The 19,981-nt window shown below is 44.5% G+C and overlaps 1 protein-coding gene across 1 annotated transcript in view; it reads left to right on the top strand.

Moving 5' to 3' along the window:
- ARHGAP31 (Rho GTPase activating protein 31) overlaps positions 1-19,981 on the top strand; it is a 61,734-nt gene that overhangs the window by 30,604 nt on the left and 11,149 nt on the right. Inside the window, exons 2-8 of the mRNA XM_063351486.1 lie at positions 6,168-6,270; positions 6,761-6,905; positions 11,660-11,742; positions 12,380-12,487; positions 14,181-14,326; positions 16,085-16,283; positions 17,957-18,081. Of these exons, the coding sequence (XP_063207556.1) occupies positions 6,168-6,270; positions 6,761-6,905; positions 11,660-11,742; positions 12,380-12,487; positions 14,181-14,326; positions 16,085-16,283; positions 17,957-18,081 (909 nt within the window). The remainder of the gene's footprint in view (positions 1-6,167; positions 6,271-6,760; positions 6,906-11,659; positions 11,743-12,379; positions 12,488-14,180; positions 14,327-16,084; positions 16,284-17,956; positions 18,082-19,981) is intronic.

Below are 19,981 nucleotides of genomic sequence, written 5' to 3'. Positions count from 1 at the left end.
CTTTGCCCACCAGAATCACAACTGCACTCAGGACGGTGCTTTCATCGCAGGGAACAGCACTGTTGTGCTAACCTTTGTGACATTGCAGAGACGTTTCCCACAGAAGTAGAGGAAAAAAAAATGTGAAGAGTGTGACTTATATGGTGATTCAGTTGTGCTGTCCATGAAGAGAGGATCACCTCGGCGCCAGCCGTTTGACTTTTTTAAACTGTGTTTATGGCAGCTAAGGGGGAAGAAGGGAGGAGGACTCTAACAAGGTGATTTGTTTTTAAGCCTGTTTGGTGCTGTTTAGCTATCTCACGCTATTCAAACACAGGTGTGTGTGTGCATAGGGGGGTTGTGGTAGCTCAGTGCTAACTGCCAAACTAAACACTGGAATTTGATGGTGAGACAGTTTATTTTTTCTTCTTCTGTAAAATGAATTTAGTGCTGGTGAAAAGTATGCATAGACATCCTGGAGACTGAAGCCCTCTGTTTGTCCTTGTAGCGGTTACGTCCAGTCAGGGCAAAACCTCCCTGTCCCCAGCTCTGCCAACACACTTCATCTCTGAGCAGGAGAGATCCTATGCAGCAATTTTGGATGCTGTGGTCCCTTCCATCCCTGGCCACCGCTGACAAGGAGACCGTGGAAGGCAAAGGAGATGATACCTGGCGGTATGGCAGGATTTATCCTTAGCTGCCACAGGTTAGGGCTATGCATTGGGAAGCAAACTGGAATCGTGACTGCTGTGCTGGTCTGGGGCTTGGGCGAGCTGCAGGGAAGACAGCACAGTTTGATCTCCTCTGGAATCTATTTCTCAGCCAACCTTATGCCTAGTAAAAATCAGACAAGATCAGGAAAAAAAAAAAAAAAAAGAAATCTACTGAATCAGCATTGAAGCTCGTGATTTAAAGTAGGAAGCACCAGGAAATGCAGAAAAATGTCACATCTGAGATGCCGACTTTCAAGTATGTTGCCATTTACACAATGCTGTTCCTTTCCTGTGATTAGGACACCAAGTTAATATATTAATATGTTCTAAAATGTGTACTGTTTTGTTATTTTTGTTTGTACAAAATAGCAGCTCTTGCTTAGTACAGACTGAATCACTTATTTTTTAGGAGGAAATATTTCCTAATTTAGTCATTTAAATTGAAACAAGAGACTATTTTGACCTTTATTGTCATGCTATTGACATAGCATGGTAGGAAGCATGCACTACTATTGAGGGCAATGGAAGACAATTTAAAAAAACGCTAATATGTAACAAAACCAAAATGGTGAAATAAAAATGCTCACAACTTTTTTTTTTTCGGCACGGGATTAATTTTTGGAAGCAATAAAAAAAACCCCACAAACTATTTCCTGCAAGTCAAACATCAAAAAGTTGACGTTTCAGGTGAAATGAAAGGTCTGCATTTATCCTCCTGTTGCTTGAACTAAAATAAAAATAAAATTAGAGAGGACATGAAACCTCCTCCATGTGGTATAAACCAACCACTAAGAAGGACCTGAGTAGTTCTGCCACTAATTTTTATCCTTGCAAGGAGTCCTCTGAGAGAACAACAGAAGGATAAAGACAAAAATGAAGCCTGCTGCTATTCAGTCCAGTTCAGTCTAGTGTACCCTGAATACACAACCCAGTCTGGATTAGCTAGTTTTAAGCACAGTCTTACTGGACAGTATTTGCATTGACTGGCTTGGGTGGCTGACTTAGCAACCTCCTCCCTAGGGTAGTTCTGGAGCCCTTGGAGACTAAAAGTTTCTTCTAGAAGATGGCACTGAAGGCTACAGGTCATTGCTTGCATCTGCGGCTGGACCAGAGTCTTTCTTGCTCTTTGCTGGCTTTTGTGGGAGACCAGGAGGACATCCTCCCACCGGTCGTATGATGGGGCAACTCTTCCTGGTGTTCCCTCCTACTAGGGCTGCTTGGTGATTAAGTTAGGTGCATGCTTAAAGGTCTCCCTGGCTTTTGATCCTAAATGCTCAGCCTTGTGCCAGATGAAGCCTTAGTCAGGCAGGCAAAGAGTGAGCACCTTGCTCACTGGTGGGGAGGTTTGGTGGGTGGTAACACCATGGCTGGGAAGGGACAGGAGAAGGGAGAGATGCCCCCTTCCCAGCAATGCTGGGAGGCAAGAGGCTCAGCGCACATCGCTGGCGCTGGAAGCTGATGGGATCGGGAGGGGAGGGGAAGGAGGTGCCATACCTGACCTAGCAGGAGTCACACAGACATGTAAAGGAGGTGGCATGAGCTGTGGTCGCGGAAAAGACCCTGGTGAAGGTGAATGTCTGAGTACGCTGAGCTTGGAGGTGATATCCAGTGAGAGTGGAACGAGTTACTGTGCATGCCCTTCTGGTTTATTTTTGTCTAGGGGAAGAGAAGTATTGTCTTTTGTGTGCAGTATGTTTATAACTCAATTTCCCTTCTGACTGATGCCTTGCTCCATGCTCTCTTCTCCTCCTCCATCTGGTTTCTATTGTAGTTTTAAATGAGGACAGTTTGGCTGTCTGGCAGAACAAGCGGGGTCTGTGTGACACCAGCTGCCTCTTCCAACTTCTAAGCCTCCAGCACAGTTTTAATTATAGAAGTGTCAAGATTGGACACCCCCCACCTCACCCTCCCCATTTCTGTGCCTGCACGCACATGCACACCCCTGCTACAAATCACCACCCACGTCCAATCTTCCTTCAGGAGAGACCCAGCTCTGTGATTTACATGTGCCCTGTAACGCCAATAGAGTCCAGTTGTAAAGGGTGTGCTAGAGTCTGTACCTCGCTGAATACAGAGTTGATCACAGGATTTGTTTTGGTTCATCGGAGAACCACATCCGAAATAATCAAACCACCTCAGAGATGGCTGGAAGTGGGAGGGAGCTGCTCACTGCTGCTCTAACCTCACCTCCCCCAAGTGCCCAAAAGACTCAGCTTTGTAGGAGATCAGAGCTGCTCAGGAATTCCAGAGCTGCAGGTTTTGCTCAAAGAAAACATTTATTGTGCTCCAGTTTCATACAAACACTGCATTTAGGAGCTTGCTTTGCAGAAAGTTGATGCAGTCCCTTCACCTCCAGGGATCTGAGGTCAAAGTCTGTAATTTTTGGTTGCAAGTGAAATGTGTCCTATGTGGGATTTTTTTTGAATCACAAAACCGCCACACATTTTGGCATAACTGGCTGTTTCTCTTCATAAGAGCCAAAGACCTGGTATGACAGAAAATCATGTACATGATGAGTGAAGGGCACTGGCAGAGGTATGTTAGAAGCCCAGGGCTGGAAAAGCAGGGAAGATTGTGGGGCTGGAAGTAAGAGATACTGGCAGAGCTCAGTGCATATTGTCTATCTGCAGTCTATAGGTCGTCTCTAACGTGGAGTCTTCACTGGCTTTCAAAAATGGGTTAAATTTTATACGTTTGGTACAGATTATTCCCCTCAGGCCCCTTTTTTTGCTTACCAGTCCTCAACAGATGGATCTAGCCTTTTCTGGTTTGCATGTAAGAGATTTGCTTACCTGCCTGAGGCCTCTTGACCTAATTTATCCCAAGGAAACTTAAAAGTCAGCGAAAAAAGTAGTATGATTTAATAGGTCTTCCTTTCAAGAGGTCAAATTAATCACAGCATCAGTATATGCATTTTCAGTTGTTGTGCTTATTAACACTGGGGTTTTAATAAGTATCTAAAGAAGGGTGCTGTGGGCATGGACCCCATTTGTATGTCAGCTAGGCACCATCATATGAAGTTTGTCTCTATGGAAGACTACTTAATTTTTAAACAAACCTTGTCATATGGCTATCCTGACCAAATAGGTTTTCTGTTCAATTAATTCTTCTTTTTCCAGGTGGCATCCCACCCAAATGGATCTGAAGTGAGCATGGATCTGTCTAGCTTTCATTTTTGCTGTTTACGTTAGATTTATTCCCAGAGACCCTACCAAGAAGGAAATCTTAATACGGCATGTACGCATAGCTCCTGCCACAAAGATGGTACAGCCTGACCAGCCAGAAATGAAGAAGAGGCCTGAAGTCATTTCCCTTTCCTTTTTGTTATGTCTAGCATGGTCATCATCATATGATCTGAGCTCCCTACTGCAGTTACAGATAATCAGGTCTTACTCAGAGATAGGAAGGTCCTCCTTCTTGATGTGTCACTTGGACTTTTCTTGGGAGAGTTTTAAGGAAATTTCATGCTTCTCTTTTTCTCTGTCTCCTTCCACATCATCTAGTCCTCTTGGGAAGTAGGTGCTGTAGGCACTGAAAGGAATGCTTCCCATGTTCCTTCTGGAAGGCACTGATGTGCCTTCTCCTCAAAAGTCCTTGAGAAGAGAACCCTATAACTCTGTGACTGCTGTGAATGAAGCTTTGACTCTGTAGACTTCACCTGTTCTCTTGGTGATTTCATGGTTTCCCATGAACGTTGTTGTTGTAGTAGGCTAGGGCTCCTGCCAGAAGCTGAGCTGTTAGTCTTAACCCAACAACTTGAGGGTCTTAAAAACCAGTCCAAGGGCTTTAAATGAGACACATCATGACTAATGCACCTGCATGATTAGTCTCTGCTGAAAAAAACATGAAGTCAAATTTTCCCTGTTGTTTTGGAGAGGCTCCTTTAATTTAAGGAGAATTAGTCTGTTTGGATCATTCAGATCATTCCAAGTAACACACTTTTTGTGTATTCCTGCATTTGGGTTAGCCAAAAGAGAAGAGGAGGGACACACAAGATGGATCTCTTAGGGACATGGTTTAGAAGTGGCTTTTGTCAGGGTAGGTTAAAGGTTGGACTCGATGATCTTAAAGGTCCTTTTCAACCTCAGCAATTCTATGATTCTATGATTCTATGATTCTTTACCATCCTCAGTAAGAGCTGGGAGGCAGAAGGGTAGCACTTCCCTGACCAACTGGGCTCAGTAATAGGCTGTTACTGAGGAAGGCACCAGCTTGGGAGCCCTCCTCACCAGAGCCTGTGCCCTGGGCTGCTTGGCAGAGGCAAGTTCACCCATGAGCTGGCTCTGGCCTCAGTGGCACCAGTGAGAAATACAATAATGTACCATCTGGTTTTTGTTCAGTCTGTCCTTGGAGTGCTGTATTTGGATGCCACCTGATGAAGCACATGTTAATATGTCATTATGGTCCTGAACTTTGAGCAGAAGTAGTCAGGGAAGGTCCAGCCAGAGGCATTATCTCTGTGGTGTCGCAAAGATGCAGTCATTGCTATGCCTTGCTTTCCAGACAAATGTATGGCTTGGTCTGTTTTCTTCGATACGGCTTTCCGAATGTGCAGTGCAGCAGAGTCAGCATTACAGCGGGGAAGTTTAACTTCTGCATTTACTGACTTTTGGGCTTATGGCTGTGTGGAGCATTGCGTTAAATACACAGTAGTTTCTAGCACCTAATAAGGAAGGGCTCTCTTACTGTTATTGTTATAGCTAGGGTTGTTATAGTAGTGGGGACAGGGAGGCTTGGTCTGACCAAGAGGATGAGGGTTTCCTATACCTATATAATGGGGAAAAAATAAACATAGGCTTTGGGTCCAGGTCTGGATGTAAATGTTGTGCCTCAGGCTCCTCTTGGCTTTAAGTCTGGTTAAGTCTTTGGCTGGTTATGTTGATGGAGTTCTTTTGAAGACAATGTCAGATTTTGTCAGTATGCAGATCTAGTCAATATTTGAACTTTACACCCCCTCTGTGGGGGTTTATGAGCACTAAACTGTGGGTATGTAGGCTTATATGGAAGTGCAAATGCTTCTCTGATTTTTATCCAAGCCAATCAGACCTTTTTGGCACAATTCAGTGAGGCTGGATCTCTGTCTTGGGGAGGGGGGAGGTTCCCAGGATCTCATGCCTTACCTCATGCTTTCAATTAGAATGAAATTACTTCTTTTTGTGGCAAGAAAAGAAAAAGGGAGAGAGAGAAACCCTTCCTTTCTTCCCACAGTGTTTCTGTGACTTCAGGGTCTATCACTGTCATACGTCAATGAGTGTGGCATGGCACAACCATAGCATATCCTCACTTTGCAAACTGGCTACAGCCATTTTATGGTGTTTGTTTTCAGCTTGCCCTGTGTTTCTCCCATTGCTATACCTTTCCCTGCATCTGCAGAGAGCCTCTGCTGTTGTTTCATGAAACTATCTCCTCTGAGGTGACTTGTGGAAGTTCTTGGTGTGTATTCATTGGGCATCTTGCCTTGCTTTCCCCTCCTAGTCCCTTACGTGCTGAAGAGCTGTGCAGAATTCATTGAGACTCATGGCATTGTGGATGGGATCTACCGCCTCTCAGGAGTGACATCCAACATACAAAAGTTGAGGTAAGGGCAATCTGTCTGAGTGCCAGAGGGATTCGGTCACATTGCTGGTACCTTTTCACTGTTAGTCCCTCAGGCATAGACTGGGGTCACCAGAGCTCTACACTGATGCAGAAGATAAACTGCCTCTGAAGCTCTTAACAGGGAAATAGAACATTTCATGTTTCTTCCACGACAAAGAAAAAAATTATCTCCCTCTGCCTCTATTAATGGGAAAGGCCTGGAAGGTCTCAGCACAAATGCTGAGTTGTTCTCAAGACAAAGCAATGTCTTTATATCAGTTTGGGGTCCACTCATGGGACTATGTTAAGGAAACCAGAGACTAGTTGAAACCTTGCAGCCTGATCCCAGGAGACAACCTGGGCCAGGCTGCAGAGACATCTCTGCTTTCCGGTTTGTTTTTTCTTCTAGCTGTGAAAGAGTACTTAGGGTGGAGTACTGGGATGCTACAGTTCTTATTCGCCTACATTGTTATGTTTCCATATTGTTTCAGACAAGAGTTTGTTTCTGACCAATGCCCGGATCTGACAAGGGAAGTTTACCTCCAGGACATCCACTGTGTGGGGTCGCTCTGCAAGCTGTACTTCAGGGAACTGCCCAACCCTCTCCTCACTTATGAGCTCTACAAGAAATTCACGGTGAGACCCTTCGCTATTCCTGTTCCTCTCCAGCAGTGTGGATGTGCTGCGTGTTCCTCCATGACAGCTGTTTGGGATTCACTCCAATGTCTTGTCTTCTGGTGCATCTATCTGTATAAACACTTCTCAGTGTTCTTCCCTTCTTGTCTTGTGCTGGCTCTCTTTCCCTGTCCTTGTTTCTTTCCCGTTTCATGTTTGTTTCTCTCAGTTTCTCTGCTGTTTCCTCCCCTTCATCTTGCTCATTTTTTCACCGTGTTGCTTCCCTGCTGTTATTCTTTCTCCCCACAGTGCACCTCCTCCCAGAGGTACTAATTCTCTTTCTTTTCCTCATTACTGTCCATCACTGAGAGTCTTCTGGGTCACCTGGGGCTTACGATCATAATCACAAGGGTGCAGTTTCCTCCTCCCTGTTCCTCCGACAGTCCCTGACACCTGCACAAACTGATTGCTCAGCCCATGTGTAAAGCACCAACTTTTCTGCCTCTGTAGCATTTTTCACACAGTTTGTCAGAGTGCAAATGATGACACAGGTTATGCCAGCTGTGGCGTATCTGGTCCATCATGATCATGTCATAAATACAAATGGCAGAGGGAAGTGGCAGCTGGCCAAGCAGAAATCTTTAACCTTGTTTAAAGAGATTATAATTCAAAGAGTAGTAACTCGATTCTGCAAAACATGCATAGATTATACACGGATAGAGTTGGAGCCTAGGAGCAGACTGCAGGGGAGCAGAAAAATAAGACCACAAAGCCTGAATTTTTAGGAGAGTTGGCTAATTTTGATGACAGATAATATTTTATTAAAAGGTGGCACAGCAAGCTATGCTTGTTGTTAAGGTTGCCTGCTTCTTACCGCTCTAAGTCCACTTTCAGTTGCTTATGACTCCAAGAAATATAAATCAAATCATTCAGGCTGAAATATTTTGTGCCAGAGGTGTGCATTTTCAGCTAAAAGAAATCACCAACTTGGGTGGGGGGATAGGAAAGATTGTTTTCTCAGTGTTAGAAACATCCGTCCTTTGTTAAGAATTTCTGTCATCCTACTCTTTCCCGTTTGCTGGGAGGTGGAGGGGACAGACATCACCAAACATGTCAGATGTTGCAGAGAAGAAGTTTTGCAAAATCATGTCCTAATGAAATGGGAAGTGGCAAACAACTTTAGCTTCAGGTGTTACTGCCTGCATTGCCTCTATCCCGAATCAAGCACTTCCAAGTGGTGCCGCTATGGCACAGGAGGCACTGAGAGCAATCCTCGGCATCCACGCAAGAAGATGCCATTCTCCAAAGATTCCTTGTTGCCTGCTATGGGAAGAGGCAGGCACATCTGTGCAAGGGAGCTTGCCGTAGGGCAAAGCCCGATGGGACCAGCCAAGCAGCAACCTGCTTTAAGAAGTCAGGTAGCTGTGAGAGACTACAACTGAGCTGGGGAACACAGGGTGGGAATTGGCTCCCTGCGCTGCCTGACAGATATGCAATAGTGTTAGGTGTCTTGCTGTTTTGATGCCAAGTTTTAAGTAAGATTGGTCTGTGTTTCAAGGTGATGTATAGTCAAATCTTCAGCCGAAATTCTGAGCACATTTGAAAAATTGACCTGTACCCTCAGGATATAAGGATCCTGAGGATATAGGATAGGATCTCTAAACTAGAGACAGTCAGGATGAATAGGATCTTGAAAATACAGGGTATTATTCAACCATTCACAGTAACTGATGAGTCTCATTCTTGTTGAAGCTATTTGGCTGGTGTCTTTCTGGCTATCACTACTGATTTATGAAAGAAAAACGCTCTAAAGGAAACATGAGGATTTAGATGGAAACTTTTTTTAGGAAAGAATGTTTGCTGAAAAGTGCAGTTTTGAGATGATGACTTGCAGATTTTTGGTAGATAGATTTGGTAAATAGTTTTATTCAAAAACAACAGGGAAAACATTTCTGTAACTGTCTAAATGTTTCTCTTACAAATACTTTCTAAAGGAAATGTTTCAACATTAAATCAACACATCTAACTCTTAAATAAAACGTCTTTCGGAAAAGGGTTAAACAGCCTCAAATTTAAATGATAATTTCTTTCACTTACGGTTGAGTGTGATGTTTTGGTCAACCTCAAACAATTGTTTTTTAAAATCCTGTGCCAGATCCCCAAAATGTTATCACTTTGGATTGACCTAAAAGGGATTTTTTTTAATCTCCGGGTTTTTAGTTTGCCCACTCAGCCACAAGATCCATTATTCGCGTAAGTCTACTCAGTGGGGATTTATAATGGGTAACCCAGCTGACAGGAAGCACAGTCAGATACCAGGAGGAAAGAAAGAAAAAAGACCAATTCCCCAAGGAGAAGAAAAACTGCTAGAAGCATGTGTACGCGTGGGGTGTCTGGACAGGGAACGATGGCAGCTGTGCCTCGGCAGAAGAGCGCTGGTAGGAGTAAAGGATGCATGCTAATCCCAGCCTGACTCAGTCAGAGCTGTCTCTGAGATGGGATAGGCTCCACTTTGAGTCAGCAGAGTGATTCAGACATTTGTGGCTAAGGAAAGTAAAATTCTTAATGACTAGGGAGGGGTTGGCCTTTTGGTCATCGCTATGTCAAGTTCATGGATGTAACATCCCAGTCATGACCTCACTGGCTATCAACTTTTGCAAAACGATGTCCTCTCATGCTCCTCAGGTTGCGATCTTGTATTCTAGTGGTGGATACTTGTTTCACAGCATAGGTAGGTTGACTCTGCTTGGCTTGTTCTAGCTTGGACATAGAGGGACTGAGTACTCCCTCAGAGCAAATCAGCTGTAAGAAGTCAAGTCTACCTTCTCTCTCCAATCTCTATTCCACTTTTTAAACAGGGCTTATGAATTGTGCACTCCTAGAATCACCAGTGGAGTAAAAAAAATCGTAAATGACATAAATTCATACCATGATTAACAGACACATAATAAATGGAGTTATTCGTTCTTGAATTCTGAATTCTGCTGCTGTATTCCTGAATTTTGAAGGGGGCATCAGATTTCAAAGGCACAACACTTTTGGGTCATAAATGTGTCTCAGAGGTTCGAACGGGTCATGACCTCAGAGAAGCTGGTATTCACTTGCTGTCTAAGCATGAAGTCTTTGAGATCTGGAAGTTAAATATGGAAATGAAAATCAGGTCTGGGAGAGAAAATACCGTGTACAATCTAGTTGAAATCTAATGTTTCATATGGACCACTTAAAGTTTATATTTCTCTCCATCTCTATCTTTGTACAAGGCTATTCAACTGGAAACCTTGTATGAATATCACAAGAGTTCTTATACATAGGATTTCTGGGATGATGGTAATAGGCTTTTTTTTAAAAAAGAAAAAAGGGGCTGGTGGTAATAGGTGCTTTTTTTTTTAAAAAAAAAAACAAAAGGAGCTTTAGTTATGGGTATAAAGTACTAGGAGTTAACCTACCTTGAATTTCGGCAAAAACAAGTGCATCCACATGTCATGTACACCAAACTAGTGACCTCACTTGTTTTTCTTTGCTATCACACCAATGAGAAGTTCAAACTAGAGGGCATAGATCTCAATTCCCAGTGTTAGGGAATAAAACATGATTCATATTCATCTCTGGCCTTGAAACTGGCAATGTTTGGTTTGCTGTTGGTTCTACATGAGAAGTGTTCTGCTTGGAAAAGGACAGTGACCAGAACAGAGATGGCAGCATCAGCAGTGTGGATGTAGTGACTGCTACAAGAAGATGCTTCTCTGGTTGTGGCTGGTAATTTCAGGTTCATAACGTATAAGCGACGGGTGGTTTGGGACGGGTTACTTCCTTCCTTTCCTTTCCTAGCAGTGCTGACGTCTGTCTGTAGGCAAAGCTTCTGCTGGCAGTGTGGGTCCCAGCATCTTTCTTTGAACTCGATCCAAACTCCAGTGGCAGTAGGGTAGGCAGGAGGTTCCCAGACAGTCATGCATTGTTTGAACTCGCTGGTGGTTTGTCCTCCCCCAGCACAAATATTGAAAGGGAATAGCTGAACAGATGAATACCAATGCAGTAAACTCCTAGGAATGCAGACAAAAGCTTATCGTGGCTCTCTAAGCTCTTGGCCATAGAGACTTGCTCCAGACCAATTGTATACCCTTGATTCTGTCTAACCTAGTCTAACCCTGAGTATAAGAATTTATTAATCTACCTGGACAGTGATTTTGCTAAGGCTTCTCCCATCATAAAAGATGCAAACTCATACAAACCATCCCTATAGCTATCTTTATATATAGATGGGCAAAGTATTGCTTATATTGAAGAATATGAAACATGTATATCCAAGCTGTTTTCATAAGACAGGGCTTGAAAGACCTGCTTTATTTTTAACACAGGTTGTTTTTTTTAGGAGGGTGGTGTTACTATTTTTCTTTTTTTCCATTATTTTCACTTCTCTCTTTCCCGCTCTTTCTATTCCACCTCTCACTGCCCAAGTTAAAAAAGGGAAAAAGAACAAACAAAAAAATGAAAATAATACATAACTCTTAAATGAAGGTCTCAGTCCTTAAACGCCCCTCTCCCCAAGACATCGACCACCCTGTCCCAATCTGTGGGGAGGATGTACTGAGACATGAAATAATAGCGCAGCAAATCTCTGTGGCTTTGGGAACACAAAGCAACTTCTACCAATAGCTCTGTAAGGTAACAAGAGAGCATTCCCTCTGAGACAGGCTGTCTCATGTGACCCTCCTTATCCCTCTTCCTTTTCCCCTGAGTCCGTTGCCAGGGCAGACTGTTTCCTTTTATCTCCACAGGAAGCAGTATCACGCTTCCCTGAGGACGAGCAGTTGGCACGAATTCAAAATGTCATCCAGGAGCTCCCACCGTCGCATTACAGGTGAGAACATGTCCACTGAGGTACTGAGGAACAGTGTGGTGATCCTCATCATCAGGGAAAATTGCCTGAAACAACACTGGAGTTAATTTCCAGGAGTCAGTTCCCAAAAGCTGACTCACCATTTCCGAATCTGACAACAATTTGTCTGGCATTTAAATATCATTGAACAAACTGTTGTTAGAGATTGAACAAGCCCTCCTTGCCACACTCTATCATCCTCCCTCCTCGGGTGTGATCCCCATGGCACCCTTGGCCAGTGTCTTGGCTGTGGTGGTGAGAAGATGATCTGGAGGTCCTTGAGCAAGAACTAAGCCCTCAGCCTTTGCAGCACCCCACTCCCTCTCCCATCCATCTGCCACTTTCTTCGCACCCATCAAACTAAGGATTGTTCGGTCCATGCCTCATCCTTGGCCACCCAAGAGCACAGTTGTTCAGATGTTCACTGCCATCCCATGTAAATGCTGGTGCTGGTGCTGTAAACCCTCCATCCTATGGGGCCTGTTGTGCCATTGCAGACACTGCCTTCCTTGAACAGGGGACAGCTGTGAGGTCAGGGCTGGGTCTGAGCTGTGCTGTCTCAGTGGGTGGGCATCGGTCACTTGACACTTTTTTCTCTCTTCATATGAAACCACTACAGAACGCTGGAATACCTGATCAAGCACCTGACTCACTTGGCCTCCTTCAGCAACATGACCAACATGCACACCAGAAACCTGGCCTTGGTGTGGGCCCCCAATCTCCTCAGGTACAGTAGAGAGTCCTCTCATCCAGAGCATCATTCTGAGCTCCAAGGGGAGTGCCAGCACCCGAGCCTGGAGACCCATCCCTTGAGGGAAATGCAGAGATAAGGAAAAGCAGAACACCTAAAGGGAACAGTACGTCAGAGCAAACAGCTTTTAAAAGGAGAAAGAATTCTTCCAGGTTGAATAATCTGAGGTCTTGCTGCCAGCATCCAAGAAAGCTTGTGGTTTGGTGTGTTTTTTATATAAAAAAGCTGTATTTGCAAGTTGAGCACATTGATTTAAAAATGAGGAGTTAGCTCATCACTGTGGAACGGAAATGACATTTCTGACAGTGCCAGTACTTCAGCAGTGGGGCGATGAGAGACAGCAAGGCGTGGGTGGGAGGGCAACAGGGCAATAATACTACAGGCCTCACATAAGTGAGATGAGCTTTGTGGGCTTAAGATGGCAGCTAGTGTCAGATCTCAAGACCACCAGCAAGTTTGCCATGTTTGCTATGGCTGGCACTCTGCTGGGAAGAGGCCTGGATAAGATGCAGGCAGAGGTTTGGCTGATTGATACATTGTAGAGCTAAGCAGAACAAGAAAAAATAGTATCTGGAAAAAAAAAAAAATAAATTGTGTCTTGTTGAAATTCCCTTCCCTGACCATCCCGTACCCATGTATCGAGAGGAATGAACTACGCAGGGAGAGTCCAGGACTGCAGCTGGGCAGGAGAAGGGTGCTGGCAGAGCTGGGAGGTAGCCCTGGGCTGGCAGAGGACAGGAGGGAGAGACATTGGCTAGAGAGGTACAGGCCTGAAAAGCATTCTCTAAAGAGTTATCTCACCCTTTTAAATCACAAAACAGGCAGAGCAGGTTCTGAAAATGAATCAAATGTTGACTTTATTGTATATCACAAAGTGGACCTGTACTGCTGAGACATTTTCATTCTAGCATCTGTCCTTGTCAAAAATGAATTCTGTTTCCTTTTGCAATCTTTCATAAGTCCAAGTCCAAAGGAGCAAGCAATGCAACTGCAGCCTCCTTACAGGGTTATCCTCTTGGCAATGCCCCAAGCTATTATCTGACACACCAGTCATTAACTTTACAAAGGATCCATTGCCCAGAGATAATTTCTTCAGCAACACTTTGGCATGTCAAGATAAGGAATGTTTCTTAGCTGAGAGCAAGAGTGAGAATGTGGGGGGGGGGGGGGGGGGGCAGAGAAGAGACTACTGGGGCACACGACAAAGCATTGAAAAAATTGGCATGGGGAAGACCTGAGCAGGGTTCTAAGGGATTTCACTGAGAGATGATTGAAGCATTGAGTAGGGATCAGGAAGCAGTGTTTGAAGGCTCCTGCATTGTCTTTCCAGCCCAACTTTGAAATAGCTAAAAGAGGAGCACAGAGGGAGAAGAGTGGAGTTGGAGAGACACAGTTTTGTCTACTGCTGAAGAATGTAAAAGGGAAGTATGGAAAATAACACAGGCATGAAAAAAAAGCAGCAGAGGCGACAGAGAAAACAGGGCAAATAATTTTTAAAAGAGTGAAAAGGCAGAGAGGTTGAGGGTCCGTGAGGGAATGAGAGCAAGAGGTGCAGCAAGAGTGAGGAAACCACCCCTGTTCCCAGTCTTGCAGGAAGAAAGCTGCTCTCTCCTTCCCAGGGTCTGTGTGTTGCAATGCTGGCTACTAGTATACATCTTTCTTGATGCAGGTCAAAGGAGATTGAGGCGGTTGGCTGCAATGGGGATGCAGCTTTCCTGGAGGTGCGAGTGCAGCAGTTGGTGATTGAGTTCATCCTGAATCACGTGGATCAGATCTTCAACAACAACAGAAAAGCCAGCTGTGCAGAGAACATTGGTAACAACCTCCCTGAACCACTCTAAATGTCACTTGCCATGTACTCCAGCTCTAACTGTATCCCCTTCCACTAATATTTCAAGCACATCAACCCTTACTGTGCTCGCAGACTGCCCCCAACACACCTTGAGCCCAGTCCCTCATTGTTCTTGAAGGGTTCATCCGCATCTTCAAAATTTTGTTTTTGAATACTAGTCTCCTTCAGTGCACTGCCAGGTTGCCCTATGGCTCTTCATTTGCATGATCTCACTTGACTTAACCCTTTCTGCAAAAGACCACCTGATTGCTTCTCAATCCTGGTCTAAGCTTTCTCTCTAAGCCCATCAGCCACAGTCCCAATTCTTCTCTCAGGCTCCCCCAATTGTAATTCTTCACACCGATGACACCTACCCTGCAGCCACCCTACCCACCCAAGTCAGAAGCCACACTCCTAAGATAAAATTTAAGCTTGTGTTCTAAAAACTTGTGTCTTGTACTTCGGGACATTTTATAAATGGAGATTTTTTTTTTTTTCTTTCTGGGACATCAGCAATTTTGGGAAATGCTGATTTTTGTTATTTAGTGACAGGTTTGTTGTCAAAATGCTTTTAAGCCTGGGAAGTGAGAGGGCACGGATCCACTGTGACCTCACATAATTTCAGAAATATGCATCATTCTGTTTTACACACTAGGAAGACTTGTAATACCTGCAGAAGTGAGAGAGTAACCTTTCTGCTTTCCAGCCCTGTGTCAGTTCGTCCCATCCACCTTTCCCTTAACATGTGGCATTCCCTACTAGTCCTTGGAGTCCACAGTTCCAGTATGGTCCCTGCTCGACCTGTAGCACCCCTGCTCTACTGCTGCAGGTGCTGTTCCTGTGCTCTTGTTTATGCCCTGGCAGAAAGCATGGAATGAGGAACTGCACCTCTACTGCCATTAGCATTGCAGCAAAACACTGACTAGTAAATTACAAGGCTTCTGGTTGTATTCTAGGTCACTGGCCCAAAAATGGCCCAAGTGCTGAACACCACTGGCCTTTAAAAGCTGTGTGGAGTTGGGAGAAAATAATTCTGATGGTTCCAGTTAATTTCTTAGTGAGAAAGTGGCCCTTCAACTTGTACCCTGCTTCAGCAGTAGGGCTGAGTACTGAGCGGACTCCAGAGACTACACTTCCTTCATGCACCTTGAGGTGGTCTGTTTAGGACAGGCCTATTGGTGGGGTGGCATATGGGAAGTTGGTTTTGTCGCTGCCCATATAAACAGAGACCTTCAGTTCCCAGGGCTGTCAGTCACTCTGCTTTCCATAGCCTCGAAATGCATTAGGAAGGTAAAGTAATGCTGGTTTTCAGGACAGCATCCCTCCTGGAATAAGACAAGGAGAAAGATGTGAAAGTGAGAGAAAGAATTAGGCACCAGGTTTAGACTGGGGACTGAACTGCTCCAAAATTTTGGGAGGGAGGGAGGGAAGGAGGGAGGAGAAAGGGGAATGTATGAATCCTGGTGGTTTTCAGAGATGCCTCTTTCACACCAAAATGTCTACAGCAGGGGCAGCAAGTCTGTGCAATACAGCCTTTGGCTGGCGAGTGTGGCCCCTGCTGGGAATACACTCAGATGTTTCAGGTTGCTGGGGAGATGGAAGACTTATCTGACAAAAAGCCTTTCTCCCGGCACGTGCTGCTGCTTTCCCCCCTCCGCGGGAGCCGTTACAGTCAAATAAAGACATGAAGCTCTTGCTCTCATCCCTCCTCACCCCAGGCTGGAATCTATTTTGCTTTTCAGAGAGCGCATCGGTTGTGAAGAGTCTGACCCTCCCCTCGGCCTCCCTGCCAATGAAACTGGTGAGCCTGGAAGAAGCGCAGGCACGGAGTCTGTCGGCCTCCCACCCTGCTCGTAAGGAGAGGAGAGAGAACAGCTTGCCTGAAATTGTCCCTGTAACTGGGTCCCTCTTCCACACAGTTGTTGATCTCCCTGACAGCAAGTAAGTGCTAAAAGGAGTATAAAGTGCAAACAAAAAAGTGCAGACTCCCCAGCATGATTAGGAATGAGACTTTTGTTAGTGTGATACCACCACACCTGCACACATGATCCACCGAGAAAAAATTGTGTTCCCTTCTCAAAAGAGGCACAGCTGCTCCTGAGAAGCATTACAGTTGCTGGGTTCATAGCTCCACTAGTCCTCATCCCTCCATAAGGGCAGAACCTCACAGCCCGGCAGGAAGAATTAATTTTTTGCATCCTTGGGTCAGCTCAGGATTTGGCTAAAGGTGGGCTGAGCATGCAGCAGGTCTGGACACAGCTCTCCTATGAGTTCCACCTGCTGGTGGCCAGCCCATGGCGCGCCTGGTGACATTGACCTGCTCAGGTTCGTTCTCCAGCTTGCTCTGCACTCACAGCCAAGTAATAAGCCGAATTTTCACTCCTGGTTTGGAGTTTTTATTTACATATTGGCACCTATACCATCTGTGCGTACACCAGGAGAAGAGTCCTATTTCAGCTGAGGTTGCTGCAGTTGTTGGCAGTGCTGCCCAGCATAAGTATTTATCTATTGGTCTATCTATCTGTTAATATATGGCCACTCTACTGCCTGGTTCTGAGAGTTTATAGCCTCTGCAGCAGGAGGCTCATTAATCTACTGACCCATAAAGCACTGTAGCAAAGACATTTCTTCACACTTGATATATTAAAGCAAAAATGAGCTATCTAACAGATTACTGGCAAGAGGATAACCAGCTTAAGACAAAAGGATGTATCACCCCTCTAGAGTGCCTTTTCCTCTATCACTTGAAGAGAACAGTCCTATCCCCAAGATATTAATCCTCTTTGTAGGACTGATTTGTGCTCTTCTGAATACTGATCTGAAAGAAAAGTGGAACAATGGGGGTAGAAAGCCCATTTTGGAGAGCAAGATAGGGAGATAAGAGGTTCTTGCTCTGGAAGAGGGGAGCTTGAAAGAGGAGTCAGAATGGGTATATGAAGGAACTGAAACAGAGCTTCATTCAGTAATACGCATAGAAGACAACTGGCTTCCAGAGTAGCAGCTTCTTTCTCTTTAAAGCTGGGATTTCCAAAGAGACACAGGGAACTGGTATCCCACTTCCTCTGACATTTACCAGAAATTGATTTAATTGCCTTAATCCTCCTCCTTTTGGTTAGTACATTACAAAAGCATATGATCCTGTAACACCTATGATTAAATTCATGTTGGCTTGGGAAGTATTAGTAGCTAGTTTGTATTAAGAGATCCTTTTATTTTTGCAAATTCATAAAACTTAGAAGACACGAGGACTTTAAAGTGAGGACACAAGGACAATTTTTCTTTACTGTGCTGCAAGATAGTTCTAGCCTCGGAAACCTCTCCTTTCTGGAGACAGGCATGGTTGATCGCTTAGTCAATCACAGTTGCTGTAGCATGATGCCAAAGCCAGCTATCTGAAGAGTTGGCTTAGGTGTCTTTCCATCCATGACACTGTTAAATCAGCAATACAGATAAATCACTCATAGAAAAGCAAGAGTTGGTTGTGTAGCTATGCCTTGGATGCCTTAGAATTGAAAGAGGTGTGAGAAGCAGGAAAGTGTGGAGGGGAAAGAGTTCAATTAAGAAGACAAAAGTCTCTGGAGTTTGGTAACCTTCTGAGCCCTTTTTCCTTCCAGGAGAAAATTATCTACCAAGTCCAAGAAATGGAAGTCGATATTTAACTTGGGCCGTTCTGGCTCAGAATCAAAGTCTAAACTGAGTCGAAATGGGAGTGTCTTCGTAAGGGCACAGAAGCTCTCTGGTAAGAACACGCTTTTCAGTTAAGTATTTCTCTCTTCAGCTTTCTCCTGGGATGTTGATAGCATGGGGCTACCTGTATCCACATGACATTAATACCATTAGACTTGAGGTAGTGTAATGGGGTCGTGTTGCCTTGTTTCATGGACACCTCATTTTCACGTAATAGTGAAAAGCACCCTTTCAGGAGGATACGGCAAACAGCTACAGCAAATACTCAATTTTGGTATGTGATTAACAGGCTGCCATTGCCCATCTGTCAAGCTTGGGAACTAGAAAATGCTATGTAAGTTTGGATTAATCCACTCTTTCAGTGCAGCCAGCCTCTGTCTCCTAATGTTCCTTACATGGCACTGGGTGAATGGCTGTCCTTATACTAAAGGGCATTAAAGAACCAACTGTGTTGAGTGTCTGAGAAAAACAAGGCGCCAGGAGTTCGTATGGCTTCTGGTTCTCAGTGCTTTAAGGGATGCTATTACTTTTGCAGAATTTACAAGAGAGAAGTTGTCTTTTCTCCTGGCTATAATCCCAAGTTTTAGCCCCTCCTGAGCTGCAATCTCTTCAACGCTCTGCTTCATAGGAAATCACACGGCAGTGCCAATTCCCAGTGTTCAGAAATGATGACTCAAGTTCTAAAAATCATGAAGTTGACCAAAAAGTCATCACAATTTGTAAAAGAAACCATACCCTTTATAATCTGAGTTCAAAAAGAAGTGTTTCAGGTTTATATGTCCTAGATTTTTTTAGTATTTCCAAGACAAGAAATTTACTTTCTAAAAAGATAAAGGTGAGATTTTTTTTAGATCATCTTGTGACTCCAGGAGCTGGTGTTTGGAGGAGCACTACCAAACATTGCAAGACTTAAAACAAAATAGGTAATATTGGCAACATTACCTACCACCACATTTGAGAGGCTGTATTTGGATCAGAAGTGAGCGTGAAGCCAAATGCTGGATCCAGCTCCTTTTGGACCCCTGCCTTCTCCCATGTTTTGCATGTACAGATGGCCTTGCATAGGGTGCCCGTGGCAGACCTCGAAATAGCTCTCCATCCTATTTTCATCACGGGATCACCTTCTCACTTTGATAAGGAATACTCTGTCCCAAAATAGTGCTAACCCAAGGATGCCCAGGAATGACTGGAGCCCACTGGTTGTGGGGGCTGAGTCTTGTTCCAAGCACAGTATTGAGTGACAGGAGGCTGTACATTTTCACCAGCAGGACACAAAAATGCACAACCGTGTGCAGAGATTTAGGCATTGAAGCCGTGATTTTGAGAAGCAGTGCTTTAGCACTGCCATGTCGTATTTTTGTGTACTCTCTGCTTACAGCCTAATGTGAGGAAACAGATGAACTTGCTGTTGAAACTCTGCACATGCTTTAACACAGTTTGTGTCCATGTACACAAGTCTGCAAGTCACATAAAACGCGAGCTCCACAGCTTGAATTCTGTTCCTCTGGGGAAGCGGAGCCAGTGCTCAAGACATCATGCCATATGAACGTAAAGGGTAGCCAGGACTCCATATAAATGCTAAAAGTAGCTAGTTTCTCCTACACTCATGTGAAACTCAGTCCTAGAAGCCTTAATTATATAAACAAATGAAGTCCAACAAGCCTGCTCATTTTCTGCCTTACCTACTTTGTGCAACATTGTAAACAGCAAACTTTCCTCCCAGACATTTTCCAGAGCTCCATGGACCCTTTCTGGGCTGCCAGAGACTAACTTGTCTTCCTCGCCAGCTACATTCCACCCATCTCCCCTTTTCAGACCAGTAACAGCAACAACAGCTTCCAAAACCTCTCAGGAAGAGACCTGTAGAGTGTCTGGTGACAAATGGCAGCTTGTTTCTGGACAAGCAAGTCCAGCAAGGATGATCAGGAAAATAAGTTGCTTACTGGCCTTAT

Source organism: Chroicocephalus ridibundus, chromosome 1 (genome assembly GCF_963924245.1).
Source record: "Chroicocephalus ridibundus chromosome 1, bChrRid1.1, whole genome shotgun sequence".
Lineage (NCBI taxonomy): Eukaryota > Metazoa > Chordata > Aves > Charadriiformes > Laridae > Chroicocephalus > Chroicocephalus ridibundus.
This window is presented reverse-complemented; position numbering and strand designations above follow the sequence as displayed.